We start from the raw sequence: 21,586 nt of genomic DNA, 5'->3' as shown, positions 1-21,586 counted from the left end.
GACACATGAAAAAGGGATGATGGATGTCTCACGGGTGGGCTTACCGGGTAATCCAGAGGGACGTGCTGCCTCATTTCAGGCAAGGCTACGGAGCTTTGTTGAGAGGTTGAATGGCTTCCTGTAGCTGTGGCTTAACTAGCATAATGCTTTATCTCTCTAAAGGTGATAATCAGGTTTGCGTTTGTGCCCTGTATCTAAGATTCTTCTGACATGCCCATTCTGGAGCTTTGAGAATAAAGCTCATTGAAGAAAAACACAACTGCAACTACAAATGGAGATATAAAATATCTATTTCTCCAAAACACAAAGATTGTTAATTTTTCACAAGTCTTTTTTTAAAAGCTTGATTTAAATATGGGACATAGTGATGGCATAAATGATATAGCCTAATGCAGCTTGCCTAGCCTCTGGCATCAGGCTTTCCTTTTATATATGAATACTTCCCTCTTGCTTCTGGGCAGCACCCACACAGATGGCGAGTAATGGTTTCTGTCATTTATTCAGCAAAACTTGGAGGGGCTGAAGGTTCACATGTTGCTGCTGCTCCATATGGCAGGAGTCAGAAAACCTGGGAGGCATGGTACAGCCAGTCCTGGGGTGGAAGGCAGCAACTCCCTAACCGCTGCCGTATGCTGCCCAGGAGTTAGTGAAGAGCCACTCTTTGAAATGTCTGAGTGAATTTAGGCAACCAGAAAGCATTTCTCCAGGCTGGGTTATCAAACGCCAGATTCCTCATCTGGCTAAAAGCCTTGCAGCCAGAGCTGGCTGAATGCCTCTCAGCTGGGTAGGAAAAGGTTTGATTTGAGGCAGGAACACTCAGAGGAGGGTTTAATATTTGCAGAGTTTGGAGAGGCTGTAAGCAAGACCAAATCCTTCTCTCTGCCCAGTAGCCCAAGATTTCTGGCTCCCCCTTACACCCCTCCTGGATCTTTACCTACCAGCTGTCTCATCAGACACAGACTTTGCCCCGTGTGCAGGTCTGCCCCATCCTCCTGACTCGCTGCAGCAAACAGCAGCCCTGTTCCTGCCCCAAAGCCCCTCCAAAAGCCCCCTCGCACCATCCCATGTCTCTGCAGTGCTGCAGAGGGTCGAGGAGGGGGTGAGTGAAGAAGGGCCATCGGCGGCAATTTCTCTCTCTCAGCAGCTACAGGAGCTGCCAGCACCATGAGAAGAGCCTGGACTAATGCCCTGACCCCTCCAGGCACGAGCTCAAGCCTTGGGCTGGCTCTGTCATTAGGATTTCAGCTCTACACATCAAAGTGCAGCTCAGGTGCTAATCAGGGAAAAAGTAGTGCCTGGGAAACTAATACGACTCTGCTGCACCCAAAGCATCCCTCACCTCTCTATCAATGCATTCTACCCTGCTTAATCCATGTGATCCCACCACAGCAGTGAAGCACTGGGATGGGTGCTCAGAGAGGCTGAGGAATTTCCATTCTTGGAAGTTTTCACAACCTGGCCAGACAAAGCCATCACTGACTGGATGGAGTGTTGGTGATGATCCTGCTTTGAGCTGAGGTTGAACTAGAGACCTCCAGGCATCCCTTCCAACTCTCTATGGTGGCCCTCTGAGGTAACAGGAGTCTAAGCATCCCCTAGTGTTCACCTTTTCTCTCACAGTCACCCTCTGGTGATAATCCAGGCTGAACCTCATTCAGTAGTGGAGGGAATTCCAGTTAAACTTCATGGAAAGATTCCTGATGACTTCAGAGTCACTGACCCAAAAGGTATAATAACTTTTTGAGATACAAAGTCAGAAAGGTAAACAGATAGAAAAACATACAGTTATATAAAAAAAAGCAAACACTCTTTTCGTAGTGTCGAAATAGTTCAGTGAATCCTTAGTAGATGTGATGTTTTCCTTTTCATCAGTTATCAAGCATCAGCTTTAAGACAGGGCATATTGCTATATTCATTTGCTTGTCATATGTCCAGATTTCAGTAAGCATGAGCTGTAGAAGATGCTCCTCCCTTCATCAAACATCCCCTTCAAATGGTGCAGCCCCTCTGCTGCTAGCTGTACCTCTGGCTCCCACTGAGAGGGGCTGTGAAGGTCCCTAGGAGAAGCAGGGCAAGGCTTTCCTGGCAGTGGCCCACTCTGCAAGACACTGTGCATCCCGATCTCCCCCCAGAGGAGAGCTGCCCCAGACAGCTTGTGTTCCCCTTTTGTGTTCAGCAGCTTGTGTCCCCAGGTTTTTAGGGGGGCCCTGCACCTGCCGGGTGCTCTGACAGCCATTTGCTATTCACATTCACTCCCTGCAGATTCGCTGCCTCTTCAGTTCCTCAGCCAAGAGCAAGCGGACAGTTTGCTCTGACATGTCCATGAACACTGCCCCTCTCCTCCTCAGTGAGCCCGGCAAGCATGGCTTCCAAACCAAACATGGGCTGCAGTTATTTAAAGACGGCCCTTGGATTCCACCATCCATTCATCCATCTCAGATACAAAAATAACACATTGTTTTATCTGTGAGTATAAGAATGTTTTTTTTTCAGAGGAAATAAAGCGAGCAGACAGTTTCCTTCCTGACTCATTCACAAACTACTCTTCCAATCTGCTAAACATGGCCATCGACACAAGGAGTTGCTCTGCTCCCTTTGATCTGCAGCCCCATGCTCCAAGAGCCGCCAGGATGGAGAGAAAGCTTCAGTGCTCGCAGCAGCAGTCACAGGGTCTATATTTCCCAGGAAGACAAGCAAGTGGCAAAGCCTAGAGAGAGCCCCATGTTTTAGCCCTGATCTTGCCTCTCTAGGCTCAGGGATGCAGTGAGAGGCTGCCGTTCCTTGGGAGAGGGACAGGCACCCTAGTTCAGCGTAAGAATGAGGGAGAAAACCTCCAGTGATGTCCCTTCAGGGCGTAGGAATAGAAAGGGTGGAAAGGCATTTTCCTTGATCATAGTAGACAAGACAAACTCTCTCTCTTTTTCTCATCCAATCTCAGAGCTATAGATTTCAATATGGCAGGCTTCATCTCCTGCTTATCTAAGAGCTCCCATAAGAGTCACACAAGAACATCGTCAGTGCTCCCCCAGGACCTGTAACCAGAGAAGAAGCCTTCCTGGCTGCTGTCTCTCCTCTCCTCTGGGACATGGACTAGGAGATACGATTTCCTAGAAGCCATCTGACAGAATGCTTGTAGTTGTAATAAAAAGCCAAGCTACAATGATGTTAAAAATCAATATAATAATGAATTATATTATCCAGGACTATCAATTAGTAGGATGCATTGGACAGCAAACACTTTGGCACAAGTTATTCTTTTAGCTGTTATAGTGGCCATAAATACATCAACATTATTCATAACGAGATAGGTGGTTTTCACTCCTTGATTACACCAGTTAGGCCAGCCCACATGTACATATACTTATTCCTGACCTTTTAAATCAAAAACATCACTGTATCATTAACGAACACCATTAACTGAGACTGCTAACACACTCATGGCAGAAAATCAATACTGATTTACTGGCTGTAACTGTCTTCTGCTGTAGGGTAATATCCAAATACTCATTAGTATTCAGATACATTTAGCAATTGTATGAGAATATCCACAAAGACATAATCCCTCCCTGAGAGACCTGATGGTAGTCAAACTGTCTTCTGTAAAGAGAAACTAAATGCATGTAGGACTACTTACTTAACACGCAAGATCAATAAGATAGGTTAATGTCAAATTCAATTTATACACAGCACTGACACATGGAGAGTGTCAACCTACTTCTCTTATCTCATAATATATGAACCAAAATGGTATTCAACGAAACTGAAAAGTCACTAGATAAATTTTATTTTTATGCAATGTAAAATTACTTGATAGAAGTCACTGCCACAGGCCTGAGCCAAGCTTGGCAGAAGGCAGAGTAAGGCTGGACATTTAAACAAATAGCAAAATAACTTAAGTAATGGTTACAGAAACAACTAGATCATACCTACTTCTTACAACAAGTACCTTTGAAAAAATGCACATGTAGCTATCACTACACTAGTATCTTCTAGTCCAATTTGGCAGGTCACTTTACATTGAAAATAAACAAATGAAAATATCCCAGGCCTTTAACTTCTATGAAACTAACCCGAAATAGGAAAATGAGTGGGTAAAAGAGTGTTCCTTATTCTGGTTTTTGTTTGTTTTGACGATACTAAATTTACAATTCTCTTCTACCCTGACCCGATCTTTGTTGGGTTGAAGCAATTCTTCTTTTTAGGTCAGTGTAAACACGCTCTGAGTTAGCATTTCCTGCTAGGCTTCCTTTCCAACCTGGTATGCTTCCCTTGCCTTCAAATTGCAGCCTTCAGACATCAGCAGATGAGCCCCAAGTCATACCCCCGCCTTTCCAACCCAAGTAAGAACATCACCCTGGCAAGCTTGCTCTTTCCGTTTAATGTCATGCTTTACCTTGTACTGTCACATACGCTGCACTCTCCACGGACCCTTTTAAGTTGGTGGCTATACACTGGTAAAGTCCTTCATCCTCCTCTTTTACTCTTTCAATAAGCAGCATTCGGCTTCCAGGCCCTAAAATTATTCCTGTGAAATGAAATATTTTGCAATGAGAGAGAGCCAGGATACAAACAAAAACAGGCCCTTGTGTAATAATATCTGCTTCCAGTTCTTCTCAAAAGAAATCTGAGCCACAGACTGCACAGCACAATGTTATCTGCAGGAAAGCCAAACATACTTGGATGTTTTAGGGATCTTTTGGAAATCAGTGTTTACAAAGCACTTGTGTGAGTGAAAAAGCTCAGCCTAAGGGAATGATCTTGGGAGCACTTGCTATCATGTATAGACTTTCATTCAAGTGAGTTCTTCATTGTGTCTCCACGTTTTGGAAAACGTGTGGTCTGATCACTTAACAGTGCACTTACAGGCACAGGTCTGCACCAGAAGCAGCTTGACATTAGAGCACTTCCAAGACTCAATTCCATGTGTCCACACTGGCCTTAGAGGCAACAGACTTGCTCCGAATCTCACCTGCCCATGTGACATGGAACCATGGGCACCTTCTTGGATGGAGCCCAGCTAGTGCAAAGGCAGGTCCCATGAGTTGTACCCTAAAACACAGGAGTTATCTGAAGCTTTCAGTACTGTGTTTATTCCAGATGGATTAACCCAGAAGCCAGCCTGAGCAATGCTCCAGCAAGTGGCGACTAGGCAAGCAGCAGATCTGGCCTCAGGACTGCCTTTAAAGCACTGCATAGCCAGGAAATGTGCAGTCAAGTACACACTTGTGTGTTTGGCTCCCAGACTGTCCCATCAAAATGTATTCCCAGCATCTATTTTGGGCACCTAACTAAAGTGCTCTGACCTACTCTCTAGAGACATCTTCCTGGCTCCTGACTTCACGTGTTGCATACCCAAGTTGGACACATAACACTCATTTTAGAAGACAGTGTTAATAATGCACATTGCACAATGTGGTCGTTGTAAAGCTTCATGGAATCTGGCTCTAGATTAAGTTTAGTGTCTGTGCTGCAAGTCTGCATAGGCTTGTAACTCACTTAGAGAAAACCTGAGTTTTTCCCAGTTGTCTTTATTAATGCAAGACTAATTTCCAATAATGCAGGACAGAACCTTAAACACAAACTTTCTAAAATGTTGTTATTGAAGACTACACTTAGGATTGAAGTTCCTACAGACCAAACCTCTGTTTTTGCTGAGCCTGTAACACTAGCTCATCGCATGCCTCTGATCCAAAAGTGGATGCATTCCTATGAGAAAGGTTTTGCCTTTTCCCTCATCAGTCATCTCCACCTGAAATCTCCAAGGAACATTTCCATGACTGTGGTGCCATCAGAGCTGGACACGTAGCCTTAGCTGATCTTTGAAGCCATATTCCAGACACAGCAGTAACTATCTCCCAAAGTTCTCCTGTAGCTGCAGCATGCCACCTGGGAAGCTGTTCCTTTCTGTTCTGTGGGACCTGGACTCTCTGGCTGCTGGGAGACGCATTTCCGTTTTGGAGACCTCAGATGCGGAATTAGTCTGGAGGCTGTGAATCTAGAACAGGCTCTGCATGCCTGACCACAGACGCCCACTGGTACTCCTACACATCACACAACCTTGGTTTCCTCCTGCCTAGCTATACGCTGGCCAAGACACCCGATCCTTAGGCTCCCTCTATAGTAAATGGAGAGAAATAGGTTTCTCTGGAGATGACTCCTCCAAGATGCAAATTGAGAGCTAAATTTTTTTCCACTGAATTTTTTTCCACTGACTCCATAGAGGCCCATTGTGCCTACACCTCCAGTCTGGCTGAGGTTTTGGAGTGAGACAGAATAATGCCGAGGACCTGTGCTGCTGCCTGCCCGCCTGTAACGCCTGGGCAATACTCCTTCCTCACATCTGGGTACCGATGCAAACGACTCTGCAAAAGGCTACCTAAGGCTAAATAAAAGGTAAATAAAAAGACTGTAAAAGGCAAGCGAGTACACAGAGCTCTCACCTGATTCTTGCTGTATTTCCTCATGGTTTTTAAACCAAGATATTTGGGGCTCGGGGATGCCACGAACCTGGCACTCCAACATGGCCGAATTACTGGTGTTCACTGTCTGATCTGTCAGGTGCCGCAGCAGGGCTGGTGCCTCTTGCGCTACAAGACAAAACAACATCTCCGTTTTACATTCCTGTAACTTGAGGGGGGGTGTTAATTTTCTTCCCTACCAGCATTTTACTGATGTAAACAGCTATGACTGTTCTACCAAGTTCATTGCTCACAGATTTTACTGACCATTCCAGTTTGCTTAAGAGCGTCTGGTGTGCACAGAGCACTCCCATTACTCAGCGATAGCAGGTTATGATGACCAATGAAGACAAAGTGATGACATTCTTTAAAAGATTTCCTCAGTTCCATTACCAACCACACTTGTTTATCGAAAACAATGAATTTCTGTGAAAGCTCAGAGTTCTGCATCATCAGAATAAAGTTTTTAACAATTAGCAAGACACCCTTGTAGCAAAGTATCTCTGAGTCACTGATAGCACCATGAAGCTCCGTATACCACAATACCCATGAATGTGACTTTTATCATTTATTTACTTTAAAGAGTACAGTTACAACTCATATTCAGCAAACTCACATAATCCAAAACCAGAAACCACAAGCACATAAGCATTGTGTTACATGACTCAAAGTCTTCATAAATTCTTCCACTTTTGTGTTCCACATATTCGGCTGAACACAACAAGGCCTGGCCAAACCACACCACAGCCCGCCTGCCAAAACTGCATTGGTGAGAAGTGTGCCCGTGTCCTCCGGCAGCCACAGATGCTGGAAACCCTGATGGCAGGGCTGAAGCTGAATGCTAGCAGGCCACACAGCATAGCAACACTGCTCCCATTCTACTTTTATCTGCTGAAATTCATATTAATACAACATAACAAAACACATTTCCATGACAGTCAGTGACAATGAGTATTGAAAGCGCACCTCATCTGTTCTGCTTCTGCTCAAGGGCTTCCCAGAAGGGCATTTCAAAAACACTCTGTAAACACCATGTTAAAGTCACCCCTGAAAGAAGCAAAACAACGCATCTTTCTCATCCTCATTTCAACCCTTTGCTACTCCTTCCACCATTTTGTACAGAGCCAAAGGTTGTTCTGACAAAGATATTTACAACATTTATGCATATTATATGGCAACAGCTTTTTGTCACATTTGCAACTTTCACATGATTATTTTTGGTATTTTGGTCCCTTAAGAGCAGTGATGGAGAATCCAAGGAGCTCCTGAGCAATGTCACAGATGCAGATGCTCTGCAGATTCCCTCAAATTCCCCAGTCTTGCAAGACCAATTATTTGGAATCTTTCCTTTCAAGGACACTGCCAGGATCAGCAGTTACTAACATGGTAAGACACATATTACAAAATATGAAATAAAACAAAACAAAGTAAAACCAAACCCTTTGCAAATATTTTCTTTTGGACTGCAAAAGATACCAATACACCAAGTTCAAGTATAATATCAACTGTATTTCTGATATTCTGTGTTCAGAAGATTATTCTCTACCCTTTCAGAAAAAAAAACTGACTATCAGACATTTCCATCTTCACAATCATTCTGTTACCAGCTGTAAATAAAAACTCTCCAGAAAAATTAAGTACCTATGTACCACTAACTTATGCAGTATGCATGAATCCTATAGTACTAAAAGCACTTTTAAAGTAGACTATCTTTGCTATGCTTTTACCCCTCAAAATTAATTCCAGCATAGTCATGACCCAGCAAAGACCAGTTTGGGCTTTTCTGAGCTGCAAGTCTGTAATTTCCACAGGCAATACTATTTTTTGTTTACAGTATAATAGACAATTTGTTCTCTCTTCCCAAACAGTAATGCTCACAAGAGAGGCTGTAAAGTACATTCTTCATCAAATACCCACACAATGACATGGCTAACAATATTTGCCTTGCAGCCAAGAAGACTGCCCTCCTCTCATTGATACCTTGCCTCGATTTTTGCACAGTTCTTATTTTTCACAACACAGTATATCTATGAACAAGCACCAACCATCTGACGCACGTTGACATACACACACCTAGAAGAGCTCCCCATTTCACATTTATCAGCAGTCCCTGATGGACACCCTAGCCCAGACATCCAAAATGAAGGCAGACAAGATGACACAACAGAGGCAAATCACACATTCTGTGAGTTATTTATGATTAATTTTAATTCATTTATAGCCATACACTAAAAATGGGGTTTCATATTGAGAAAAACTTTTTTGCTTATAACTTAAGTCACCATTCATATACTTTCAGTAATTTCTCTGCTGCAATCAGCTGACTTTTCAAGGACTTGGTCAACCTGAGGACTATTACCTTTTGCAAACAACCCATTTTTTTTCCCATTCACTTTTTCTGTGAAGCCAAGGGAGGGAGTTTTCAATGCCCAGCTCCGCTCACACTAAAGCCGAGGGGCTGCCCTGGCCTCCTGCATGTACAGTGCAGGGCTCAGGGCAGCCCCTGGGTCTCGTCCCCAGCCTTTGTGCCTGCCGGCAAATGCTGCCTTGCCAAGCCAAACTCTGCTCTCAGTGCCCTCAAGGAACTTCATTGTAGGCAGAGTTTGGCCCAGGGGAGTGACAGGAGGGTCACAAGGGGAAGCAGGGGATACTGGTGTCAGAGCATTCAGCAGACCCGGGGAGGTAAGGAGGAAAAATCTGCATTTCCAAAAGCAAACAATGGCAAACAAGGGGAAAACATTACAATTTTTTTTTTCATTTTAGAGTTTTCTTTTGCATTACAGCAATTTTTGCCCTTTGTTATGATTATGTTATCTGTTCAGTTATTTTATTAATCAGTACAAAAATATAAATACAAGCTTTAATTTTAACACTTAAAAAAAAAGAAATATAATTCACACCTTTCTCCCTAAATAATATATTACACAACAGAAGGCAGAGAAGCTCCCCAAATCGATGAGGTTCTCCAGTCATCTGAGGACATAAAAATCGACATCAGTAGTTTTTATCTGGCCACCGAGAACCGCTTTCCTCAAACGTTTCCAGTGAGATTTCTCTGTGCCTCCCAACATAGGCAGCCACATCAGTACGTTACGACATCCTTACACAGCACGGCCGTACAAGCGTTGGTCAAGACCAGGCTGGTAGGATGTTCACCCAGCAGTGATACACATCATTGCAATTCACAACAATTTCACGGAGGAGCAGTCTAATTGCCACATCTCTTGTTTTTCACCCAAACTCCTATTGCCTGGCAACTGGCTGCTACACGTCATCAAGCTCCGGCTCCCAAGGCCATGGAAAATTCATAACGTCCTGTCATCACCGCCCACCTTGCCATCAAATGTCTTCTCACAAAATAGCCTTGTAAAAAGGGGGATTCTGTATTGTACTTCTTTTGAAGACTTGCAAATGCTAAAGAGTGCACTTGCCCCATTTTTAAGCAGTCACCAATTATTTTACTTGCTTTTTAGGCATATTTGAGAAATAAAAGAGGCCCAGGTCCCTTTGCAAGAACACATTGTTTCTGCAAGCCATCACACTAATAATGAACAAAAGAGTTACTGTATACAAGCAGGCTATAGGTGACATTTCAAGATATAAATGATTATTCTTTTCTTTACTCTGACAACTTCCAGGTTATCAATTGTTTTCTAAGCATTTTAGGCTCCATGAAACTGGCATTACGGGGAAATGCTATTGTTTACCCTTTCACACTTGACAAAAGCAATTCCCACGTGAAAGACAAGTTTAGCCGTGGGACACAGTCTCGATACCTAAAGGAGGAAATAGCCTGGTGAGTTCCCAAGCACAAGAAACTGTCATGTTGTCACCCTCTATTTTAAAAGCACAGCCACTTTGTTCCCTTGCTGTAGCTATTTTGGTCACTACGGTCTGTCTTGTTATGGCTTATGTAAATGCTATATAAATGATCAATCATAAAGGTAACCAAAAATAATAAAAGCTATGTATTGTAAAAAAATAAAGTTATCAGATCTATTAAAAATAGTAACTTCTTCCTTATACAGAATTTATAATACACAGAAACATCTCATAGCAAAATCATGACAAGGGAAAAGAAAGGGGAAACGCTCACGAGGAAATCTTAGGTTGCCCTTAATTCTCCTTCAGCAGTTTGGCTGGTTCTTAATCCCCATAATAAATCCAATTGTCATTTGCATACCAAAAGCAGTGAACATTTTTAATGGCTTCAATTTTGAATTTGTATTTTCAAAACCATATTAAACAACTCACTGTGCTGGCTGCAACCTTGTCAGTCATGTTAGTGTCATATTTCTCTTTTAATAAAATAATTACAACATTACAAATTCCTGCATCTTCAGGCTAGAAGTAATACTCACACTTTTATCAGTAGCTTTTTACATTAGTGCAGAACTGACTTTAAAAATTGACCAACACAGCAACTGGAAGTCTACCTGGATTTATTTGGAGAAACATGGTTCACGTCTTTCAGTTTTAAAATAATTATTTTTATAAATGATATGATAGGTCTGTGCATTATATCAACATTTTTATTTCTTCCCTGCATACTTCCTTTAGAAGATACTTTTTAAGATTAATGTACTTTAGTGTAGAAAATAATTTCAAATAAATAAGCATTAGAACTTGCTCAGCAGGTAATATTTATAAGTCCATCAAGATCAGATTAAAATAAAAAATATATAGTCCAATCAATCTCAAACTGAATTGTGCTCATTCTGCACATTCAAGTTAACTTATTAAATGTCCATTGTTGACTGAAAACAGCAGTTTTTAAAGTTAATCAGTTTATTCATCTTTGACACTTTTGACGAGGCCGGTATCAAAGTGGAAGAAAAGACTGATCCAAAGTTTTCCTTATCGCTCAGTAGGAGACAGCAAGAGAAAAAAATAACAACATGCAAAATGTAGCACAGGGGATCTTCCAAACCCCAGCTTCCATGTGCCTTGTCAAAGCAGAAAACACCCGTCTGAACTCAACTGGAAGCTCGCGCTTTATGATTTTGTTTGCTATTCCTCCTACGTCCAACCCATGGGGGAGTGTGCACCACCTCAGGGCCTGAAAGGTAGCAACAGTAATAAAAAATCAAGATGATATGAGACACCTGTTACTGTTTAATGAGTCCTTTAATGTTTTACATTGCTTTGTGTTGTACAATCATTCCTTGTGCTTTTATATTTGAGGATCCGAGAGTAAACAGCCTTTTTGTTGCAGTGCTCACCTCTGATTGTAACGTCTTTCTTTTGAAGCACTTCTTTCCCCGTGTATATGTTCCTTGCTCGGCAGGCATAGGTACCCGAGTGTGCCAGGGAAACGTTCTTGATGGTCAGAGTGAGGGTGATGGAGTACTCCTTGTTGAAAGACCTTTTTGCTTTCGTTTGATTATTGACTGTCCTCGGTAAAATCCAAGCGATGTCTTTGTACAGGAATTTGTTGGCGGAACAGGACAATATCAAATTCTCTCCTTCAATGGGCATTTTTTCCAAGCTAATATGGAATCCACTTGGTATATCTGTCAAAAATCAAGAACACCTTTTAGTTTATACAAAATAAATGAGCCAAAATTAACACGGTGTATATTTTTCCCTCTTATCAGGAAGCCTTTGAACTAATCAATGTCGTTGTCTTCCTGCTGAAGTCTCTAATCTTTCCTTTCATATGCTAGGCTCCAGCTATTCTTATAATTTGTCTTGGAATTATGAGACACTTGGGCTCAGACATCAGTTGGCGTAAACTGAAGTCGCTCTTGGAAGTACTGAGTTTGTATAAATGTCACTATGCCAAGTTAAGACAGACTGGGGCAAGGTACCAAAAGCAGAATTATTTAAAAACAGTACAGCGGGACTATGAAAAAGGAGGAAAATTCTGATCCCAGCTCCAACTTGTGAACTGCGTGAGAGAATATGAATCTCAAGAGAACAGTGGAAAAATACTGCAGCTCATCATGCTTGGTTATATTGTTTTCTTGTTATTCATAAGGATTCAGACAAACTATGCTTATTTCTTAAAAATCCTGAGAAATTACTGCATCTGTGATTACAGGCCTGACATTTCCCTTGGAACAGAGGTATTTACCCTCCATGCATTTAAAGCATGTCAGCCACCCAAGAGGATTACAGAAACAGTGCCCGCTGGCCTGGGTGGCCAGCTGTGTGCGGGCAGCACTAGGATGGTGATCACTCTTGGCATAACAGACTGCTTGGCATCACGGACTGCTTGGCTTTAAACATATATGAATAATATTTCCACTTGAGAAAAATCAAGGATCATTGCACCAACAATTTACTAAGTGTAAATACGACTTAAGTTTTCACAAGGATTTTTCAAAGTAGATAGTGCAGGCAAGAACAATTTAGCCAACAATGTAAAAAAGTCATACTTGAAAAAATCATACTGGCAGTTCATTGTAATGTTACTGCAGCTTCCTCCACCTGCGGAGTGGCGCAGACCTGCAGCAGTGCCGACTGCCTCCTGGTCACCTCCGCCTGGGGCTTCTCCCTCCAGCAAGGGAGAGTTACACCACTGACCTCAGTGAAAGTAGAAGCAAGTTCCTGAGAGAAAGCACTTCCAAGTTTTACTCCTAGAATGCAATCTCCTTTAGTTTATTTGCAGCCAATATTCTGATAAAGTCATTTCCTTCTTCTCAGTCAAGCAACATCAACTTTGGCCATTTCCAATTGTTCTTTCACTGCTAATTGCTACGGCATTGGCTGTGAACTTGACTCAAAATCATAGGAATGGTTTCATCTTTCATAAGGGAGAATTATGCCTTCTTTTCTTCTCTCTCAGAGCATGAACAGGTCAATGCCGACTTTCATTCATTTCCATGCTTACCAATGGTGCTTCAGGTTTAATGTCACAGCAGGAGTGACATGCGAAGAGTAGGTCTCTAGTGAATAATATCCCACATCTTCTTTCAGTAACCTTTCACTGATTGACCAATCCATCAGAAAGCTTCTCCCTAAATCTCCACAACTCAAACTGAGCTGCTTTGCCCCAGGGGGATAATGAACATGACCTGCTCACCTCTGTCTTTCAAAGTTCTGCCAGTTGGAAGTCTGGCATCAGTTGCTCTCCTCAATATCCTCTTTTCCACACTTAGCCCTGTTAAACTGGGTAGACTGTTAAACTTAGACTGTTAAACACAGGGTAACTGAGCTCCTGCAAGTTCCAGATTGAAATTTCCTCTGACTGTAGATGTAGATGCCTTCCAGGTAGAGATCTGATTTCTTTTGGTTGAACTCATTGTGCCCTTGCAGTAAGAGCAAAGTGTGTGCCTGTCACCAGCTGCAGTTCAGGGGTGTAGTCCAAAGACCAACCTAATGGAGGCAGTGATGCTAACATATTAGATTGGATAGCCTGTGTGTTGACTTGTTCCTCTTACATTTCATTAGAATTCCTTTTTTTTCCTCTCTTCAGCAAACAAAACTGTAAGAAAAACTTTAAATTTTATGAACTCATCTATGACTGACTATCATCAACATCCTTTTTGATATGCAAGGATGCACGGTGTCAGATTCTGGTCTCAGTTAAGAAAATATCGACTAGGAGTGCTACCAAGATGAAAAATTTCCATATAGGGGCTACAGAGTATTTAATCTAAGCCATCAAAATGAAGACATCATCTTGAATATAGTGGATTTGTGTATGGACAAAAGTTTGTGGAGTCACACAGGCACCTCCAGAGGGCAATGCAACCCATTGCCATAAGAATAGTCAAACTCCAGAGATCCTGATCTCTCACACTTAGTTATGAAATGACCCTACATGACCAGTTTAGGCTTAGATATCTAAACTTAGAGGCTTAAGTTAGATGAAGTGAAACCTAAGCTTGTTTTTGGTAAAAAAGCATTGAATTCAGACACGCTTAAAATCAAGCAGGGGGTCAAAGTTCTGATCATGGATCAAAGAAATTGCTGTGTCTTACTCACTGTACATCTCAAACTGTTCTGATACATGTTGGGCAAGCCAGGATATGGGTCTGAAATACTGCTCATTTTTGACTTTCACAGATGCCAGTACTCAGCAAGAGCTAGGAAGAGCCAAGCAAAACTCTTAAGATGAAACTAAAGATCTCCTGGGACTGAGGCAAATGAACTATTTTTAACGTAAAAGGGTAGTGTGCCAACAGAATAATATTGTTGCAACTACTTCCATGTTGTCAGGTCTGGAGCTCTTCCTAGATGTGTCTTCTGTGAAGAAAGACTATTTTCTGAATAAATCTAGGGACAAAAGCAAAATGCACAGGATTCCAAGCAAATCAATTGTTAAAAGGCTACGAGCCCCCTAATATACGACACCTCTCACCAATTGTTACAGACTCAGGCTAGCTAAATAACGTGGCTGAGAATAATGTAAAAGGGTTTTATTTACTTTAGTGATTTGAAGCTTCCTGTGGAAATAGCTCCCAGGTTTCCTGATGGAAGATTTTGTTTATCTTTGCCAAGCACCATCAGGAATCTCAAAATAAAATGCGCGTAGTGACATTGGGAAACCAGGGAGATAAGACAGAGCTGTTCCTGTTTCACCCTCTGTAATTGCAAACACACCCATGGGCCTGCTGTGTGCCAGCAAAACAGCCCAAAATGTAGGGAAAGGGGCAGTCTGGTGGCAAGGGGGCTACCACAGTTAAATTTGGCATAAAGGTGTTGTTACAGAGGCTGTTTCCATATCAGCGAGCAGAAGAGCTTTCAGAAATTACCTTTCCACATCACTTTTATACAAGGCTCACAGCTACTTTTGTGCCCTGAACAAAGATTTACTTTTAGAAATAACTCGGCACAACAACGCCTCAAAAATGTCCATTTGACAGAGGCCATAGGACAAGAAAGCTACAGCAGGGCCCATGGACTTTATGTCTTGCACTCTCAGGCATAGAGTATAAAATTATACCACTCTCAAACCTCCCAGAAACACATACGCAAGTTGCATTTCAAGCCCAGAAATAGTAAGATTTACAATAACTTAAGAAAGGGCTTGTTGTTACTGGGTCCTCTCTGCTACATCTTCTTGTACTTATTTCCACAGATCTACCTTTCCCTGAAGTTGTAGAACACGCCACTGCCAAACTAGAGTTGCCGAGACAAGCTCTGCCTTTCCACCACCTTCACAAGGGGTAATGGTTTTTAAATAGAGGGAGGTAGATTCAGGTTAGATATTAGGAAAATATTTTTTACAGTGAAGGTGGTGGAACACTGGAACAGGTTGCCCAGAGAGGTGGTGGATGCCCCCATCCCTGGAAACATTCCAGGCCAGGTTGGATGGGGCTCTGAGCAACCTGATCTGGTTGGAGATTCCCTGCTTCTTGCAGGCAGGTTGGACCAGATGACCTTTAAAGGACAACCAACCCAAACCATTCTATGATTCTATGAAAAGAGACTCCTCACACCACCACAGCTGCTTTACTGGAGCACAAGTGTTTTCTAATTCCCGGGACAAGGCCTGAAGGAGATTGCCTCCAAGGAATGGGATTCTTCCTCTTCAGGACAGGCTTTGTCTCCATCTGCTCCTTGGAGTCCTTTCTGGCTTGTTCCTTTTACAGAGGGCAGCATGGACATGTTCATTTCATTGATGTGAAACACAGGCTGTTACCTAGCCACAGCAGTTTGGTCTCAGTCTGATGGAAGGGAACCACGATTACACCTCACAAGCCCAACTGATTCGCTATGTGTGCAAACCAGAAGAATGAGCCTACCTTGATTTTTGTAAGGACAATACAGCAGTATTGTTTAAAAGAACTGCCTTCAATCAGTGCCATTGAGCGTTAGTGGATGATCAGGACTTTCCATATCACACAATTGAAGTGCTCAGCTCCAGGAACTTAAAGGACAAGTGCATTTCAGCTTCGCCACCCTGTATAGAGAGTCTGCCACCAGTGGAGACATTAAGAATTTCCAAGCCATAATAAAGCAGCCACTCTGCTTTCTGAATATGAGTCAAAATACTCTTCATGTTCTCATGTAAATTTTGGTATTGAGGAGAAGGATTTCCTTCTATCCCTTGTCAACATCTAAGAATGTGAGATCTAAGTAGGGAAACTAAATCCTTGGTGTCACAGCTCTTTAAGTATCTGAAAAGGCCATCAAAACTTTGAAAGGAAGGTTTGGGTACAGGAAATGGAGCTCATCAAACTTCAGCTTTATTTCATTTCAGGATCTTCCATGTAACATTTTGAAGACTGAGAAGTAAGATCTAGGGAAGGTCAAATTCAGCATCTTGCACATTAAAAGAGCAACAACCTCAGTGAGTGACTCTCAGTGACTGCTCCAAGTTACATGTGAAGTCCTCATATAAAGATGAGAATACAGCTGCGTTGGCACATTAATTTATGGAGAACTATGCATCATTGTTTAGGCTTCTGTCCAAACAGATGCAATGTAAGGATAGGGATGAAAGCAAAACTATGATTTGAGAGTGGGGACACCAGTCATCTTCAAGGTGGCAAATGTTCTTGTCACATCCATTAATAGACCACGGAGATGTTCTTGTTTCTGTGTTTTAACAAATAAGCTGCCTATGTGTCATTTATCTGTTTATACTTCAATAACTACTTCTCATGTTTGTTATGAGTTTTCTATATTTATAGATAATTGACACTTTCTAAATGTGGAAGTGTATTACTATAGCTAGCCAGAATCTTTTAAAAACATAAATTTTGGTCCTAAGGATCAGGAGGGGGGACATTTTTCAAATAAGTTTTCTTTCTTTTTTTTTTTTTAACCAAATCTAGTGAGTGTGTGTCTACTCTCTTTTGGGTCACTAAGTATAGTAACAGAATGAGTTTCACTAAAATCGCTTATCAAAATGCTAAGCGAGAGACTGACAACAAAAATAGGTAAGAGAAACAACAAAAATTAAACAGGATACATTAAAATTATTTTTCCATTTCAGCTTCAAGATTATAATTTTGGCATTAAAGTATCAGAATATTTCAACTTCTTTGTCTTTTCTCATATTTTGGAATGAATTTTATGTTTTTAATTATCTACACTGAAAATCATTATCAGCCTAAGTGCTCTATGAGCTACCACTTTGTAACAAAACAAAAATAACATCTTTCACCAGAAAACAAATCCTTTGTTATGGCATCTGCAGACATTATGCTGCTAAATCATGCACTACTTATTCTCAAAAACTTGTGTTTTTCTCAGCAATTCTTGAAAGAAAATATTTAACCATTTGTTTCTGAACCTGCAAACACTTGCATACACCTAGTAATGGAAAAATAACCGGAAATATATGTGCAGCTGAGAAAATGAGCCTTCTCAGTGCCATGGCCCACATGATGTCCAAGGTCGTCTTTCTCAGAAGAGGGAACAAAACTCTGTAGTTTATACCCTGCCACTTTTCTGCACACAAGTTGCCATGGTCCCTGAAAACTGTGAGAGGCTGTCCAGGTACCCCAGGCACCCTTCCTCTGGCATCACGCTGCAGGCACTGGCACTGCTCTGGGCACTACACTGTGAGATCTCCTGGTTGGCAGCAGGATGAGGCTGTAGACACCGTCAGTGTCATACCGGTGTATGAAAATATAGTAAAATTTCACACATGGAGTGATTGCAGAGGCTAGGTGATTTAAAAGGGGGAGTTACAGGTTGCTATATTCGTGAGCAATTTGTTTCTTGGTGGGATACTTGATGGAGATATGTGTCATTCACCAAATTGGGTGCCCTTAGAAATCCAGATCAACTACTGTGAAAAACCCTTCCAGGACCACCCAAAAGCATGATACGAGTGTACAGGTGCGCATATTATAACAATTCTATACTGTGGCATGTGAAAAAGCCACAACAACCTAACAGTTATAATTCTAGGACTGGGAAACAAGTTTGGCTCTAGTGGGGACTAGATCTTACCTGTTACAATAAAGCTGATGTTTCTTTCGGCTTTTCCCACTTTATTGGATGCCACACAGCTGTAGATTCCAGAAGATCTGGCTTCAGCTACAATGAGAGTGCTAGCAGTCTGTGAAAGAAAGAAGAGGTTTAGCTCTCGTTGGATCAGGAACTTGGTTAAAGTTTCCCTTCTCTTTTTGCTAAGACATTGTTGGCAGCCCCATAATTCAGTCTCCATTCATTCAGTGATGGGCACCACCGGGGCTATTTAAGGAGATATCACCATATACAGTTTTGGAAAGGGTGGAAGAATAACAGAAAACAAGTTCCTTGGAAGACCCTTATATTACCAGAGCCATCATAACAAAAAATCTTTGAATGTGTTTTTCAGGTTGATTTATCTCTTGCTGCTGATGTAATGATAAGATACAAAATGTGAAGTGTGACACAATGTGGTTCATCCAAGGAGATGAGCAGCCTGTAGGGCAGCCAGACTGCAAAGGCAGTAGGTAAGAAATGCCTTGGGCACTTGGATAATACTGGGAAAAAAAAATTATCTCTATTTGGCACTAAATTAATTTGATTTCTCTTTCATTTTCTCAAGTAAGAGTCAGCTGAGAAAGGACAGAGGCAAAAGAGATGTTTACTCATCCTCTTTTGGAATATTTCCTCTTCTTGGACTTAATATTTCTATTATTAAGTAATAGTATGTTGAGTTTCTTTACATTGTATGCTAGCATCATCTTAAAGGTTCAGCACACTAAGTATTTTCACAAAGTGATATGACCTGCAAGATGAGACTTTGGAAGGCCAGGGACCAGCAATACCTGATGTGCCTTTAGAAAAATAAAAACTATTGTAATAGTAAGACTTATATCTTCATAGTGATGGAAAGGCATGGTCTAATGGCTTGGGCACTAAGTGGGAGAAGAAAGTTATGCAGAAACAACTGAGGTGTCATTCTGATATGGAGCTGAGACCTGGGGCATGCACATGGAGCTCAGCAGTGGGACATGCTCTCAGATACAACTAGTAGCTTAATTTTCTGTCTTTCTGTCCCCATTTTACTTCTGTAAAACACGCATTGGCTGGAGTTACAGGCAGAGCTGGGACAATGACAAAAGGAAATTGTGTGACCATGGAATCCTATTGTTTGTAATTATTTGCTTTTTCTAAAAACCTTTAAAATAAATTTTGTGCAATTAATACATTCTTTTAAGTCTGCCTGATTGCTGGAATCCAGAGACAAGCACAAGAGGGTGAGTCAGTAATAAATAAGGACCAGTTATCTAAATTTCTACTGGCTGAATGTTTGCACTGCTTCTATGTCTCCTACTCAGAGACTTCATGGCTATCCCCAAACTCCTTGTTGAACTCCTAAATAATATAGATCTTCTGGTTTCCCAAAACATTTTTAGTAGAAAGAGTCTATTATTTTTCCTACTACCCAAGCAAACACAGTGGAGTCAAGTTGTTTGATTTTGGCTTATTTGTTTTAGAAAACTGCTCTATGGCAAATGCAAGACTAAAAGTGATGCTAACAGCACTTCTACCCTGTTAGGCTGTCTCAGTGCTCAGCTACCTGCCTGCTAACAAACTACATCTCATTTCTAGCTAGAATTTTTCTGACGTTCCTTTTTTGCTCTTCTGTGAGATGAAAGAGGTTCAGTAATGCCAGATAGATAATTACAGCCCTTAAAAAAAAATAATCCTGTTTTGCTAAATTCAATAGGCTGACCTCTACAAATTCATAATTATAAAGCATGGGTCCAGCCCTGCCTATATTTTGTCATTCTCTTTGAATTCTTTCCAGTTTTTAAACACAATTTTGTAAAGTGTGGACACAGGGCCCAGCGACAGGATTCCTGCAGCTGTTTTGTCAACACTAACTCAGAATAGAAGGAAGTCCCATAACATCTGCCAGAGGGCTAACATGAGTGGTTAAAAACTGCTTCTGCCATCCCAGACTTTCCACCACAAAATCAGCTTTTTTTTTTGTGTTAGTTGGTATTACCTCACAGCAGCTTTGCCCAGGTAGGAAGAGTGACCTAAAATGCACAGTGAAGGAGAATGAAACTCTTAGTTTCTGACTCCAGGACACCTGTCTTTATCCTACTACACCCAGAACCGAAGCATTTCTGAGCCTGAAAAATATACATCAATTATTTCTCCCACAATTACTCCTATGGTTTGGAATTTTTTTATACTATCAAACTGTATTTTGTCCTGACATTACCAAATACTAGTTCTTAGTTTTACTGCTCCAGCCCACGATGATGTGATTATTACTTTTACTACACTGAGGACTGTGCATAAAGTTACACTTAAGCATTATGACTGCATTTACTGGCTGGAATGGTTATGGATTCTGCCTTTTATTGCATACTAAATGACCCTAGGGAACATTCCTCAGCACTGAAATTCAGTAATTTAAACTGAATACTTTCCCCTTTCATTGTTTTGGTTTTGACCAACTTGCACTGTCCCAAATGCTCCCCTAGCACAGGCCAAGGATCACTCTCAACAGGTGACTTCCACGCAACCAATGTCTGTTGGAGGGTAAGAGAGATAAATGTTATGAACACAGGCCTTAGTGCCAACGAGCAGTCATTGGTATGTTTACTTGACTAAGGCAGAGAAAGCCACAGTGTCTAGGAAAAAACAAGACTGACTTTGCAACAGAACAGAGTATTTTAGAGACAACATGTCTCTGCATAAATCTTTTAGCTTATTAATTAGTCATAAGGATAAGATAACATCTCTTTAAATAGTTTGTGAGCCCTCCAGTGGTGCAGCCTGCGTTCTGCATTGTGGATGCCAGCCAAAACCAACCAAAGAAGCCGTGTGTACAAAACTAAGCCTGGCATGTTGTTCTTTATTGAGCAATTATGGCTGTTTGAGACCAGTCTGTGCTACATGGTTCCCTTATACAGCTATTGCTGCAAAAGGAGCAGGAGAAAAAATTCTCAAGGAGCAAGAGACAAAGTTCTCACAGCCTTGTATCCTCTGGCTTCACAACAGAATTTCAGGCCCTGTATTTGCAACCATGTTATATACAGAAATTCTGAATCCAGTTGACATGATCAGACAGAACAGAGCAAATTTTTCCTGGCATGCTCAGCATCTTGAGCATCATCTGCCCACAAACTCCATTTACCACCAAAGCTTTGATCCTTTATTTCTCCTTTCCACATCCATCATCTCAGCTGAAGTACTATGCTACAGGCTCATCTCAAAGCCAAGGGCTAGGGAAGTAAATCCCCTACTGCTGCTGCTTCTGCCGGCAAATAAAA

General features: G+C 41.6%; 1 protein-coding gene across 1 annotated transcript in view; it reads right to left on the bottom strand.

The window, feature by feature from the left end:
* FLT1 (fms related receptor tyrosine kinase 1) overlaps positions 1-21,586 on the bottom strand; it is a 113,372-nt gene that overhangs the window by 30,254 nt on the left and 61,532 nt on the right. Inside the window, exons 12-15 of the mRNA XM_086772018.1 lie at positions 18,315-18,423; positions 11,681-11,971; positions 6,441-6,587; positions 4,394-4,525 (exon numbers count right to left, since the gene is read on the bottom strand). Of these exons, the coding sequence (XP_086628144.1) occupies positions 4,394-4,525; positions 6,441-6,587; positions 11,681-11,971; positions 18,315-18,423 (679 nt within the window). The remainder of the gene's footprint in view (positions 1-4,393; positions 4,526-6,440; positions 6,588-11,680; positions 11,972-18,314; positions 18,424-21,586) is intronic.

This window comes from Chlamydotis macqueenii, chromosome 1 (genome assembly GCF_036417535.1).
Source record: "Chlamydotis macqueenii isolate bChlMac1 chromosome 1, bChlMac1.mat, whole genome shotgun sequence".
Lineage (NCBI taxonomy): Eukaryota > Metazoa > Chordata > Aves > Otidiformes > Otididae > Chlamydotis > Chlamydotis macqueenii.
This window is presented reverse-complemented; position numbering and strand designations above follow the sequence as displayed.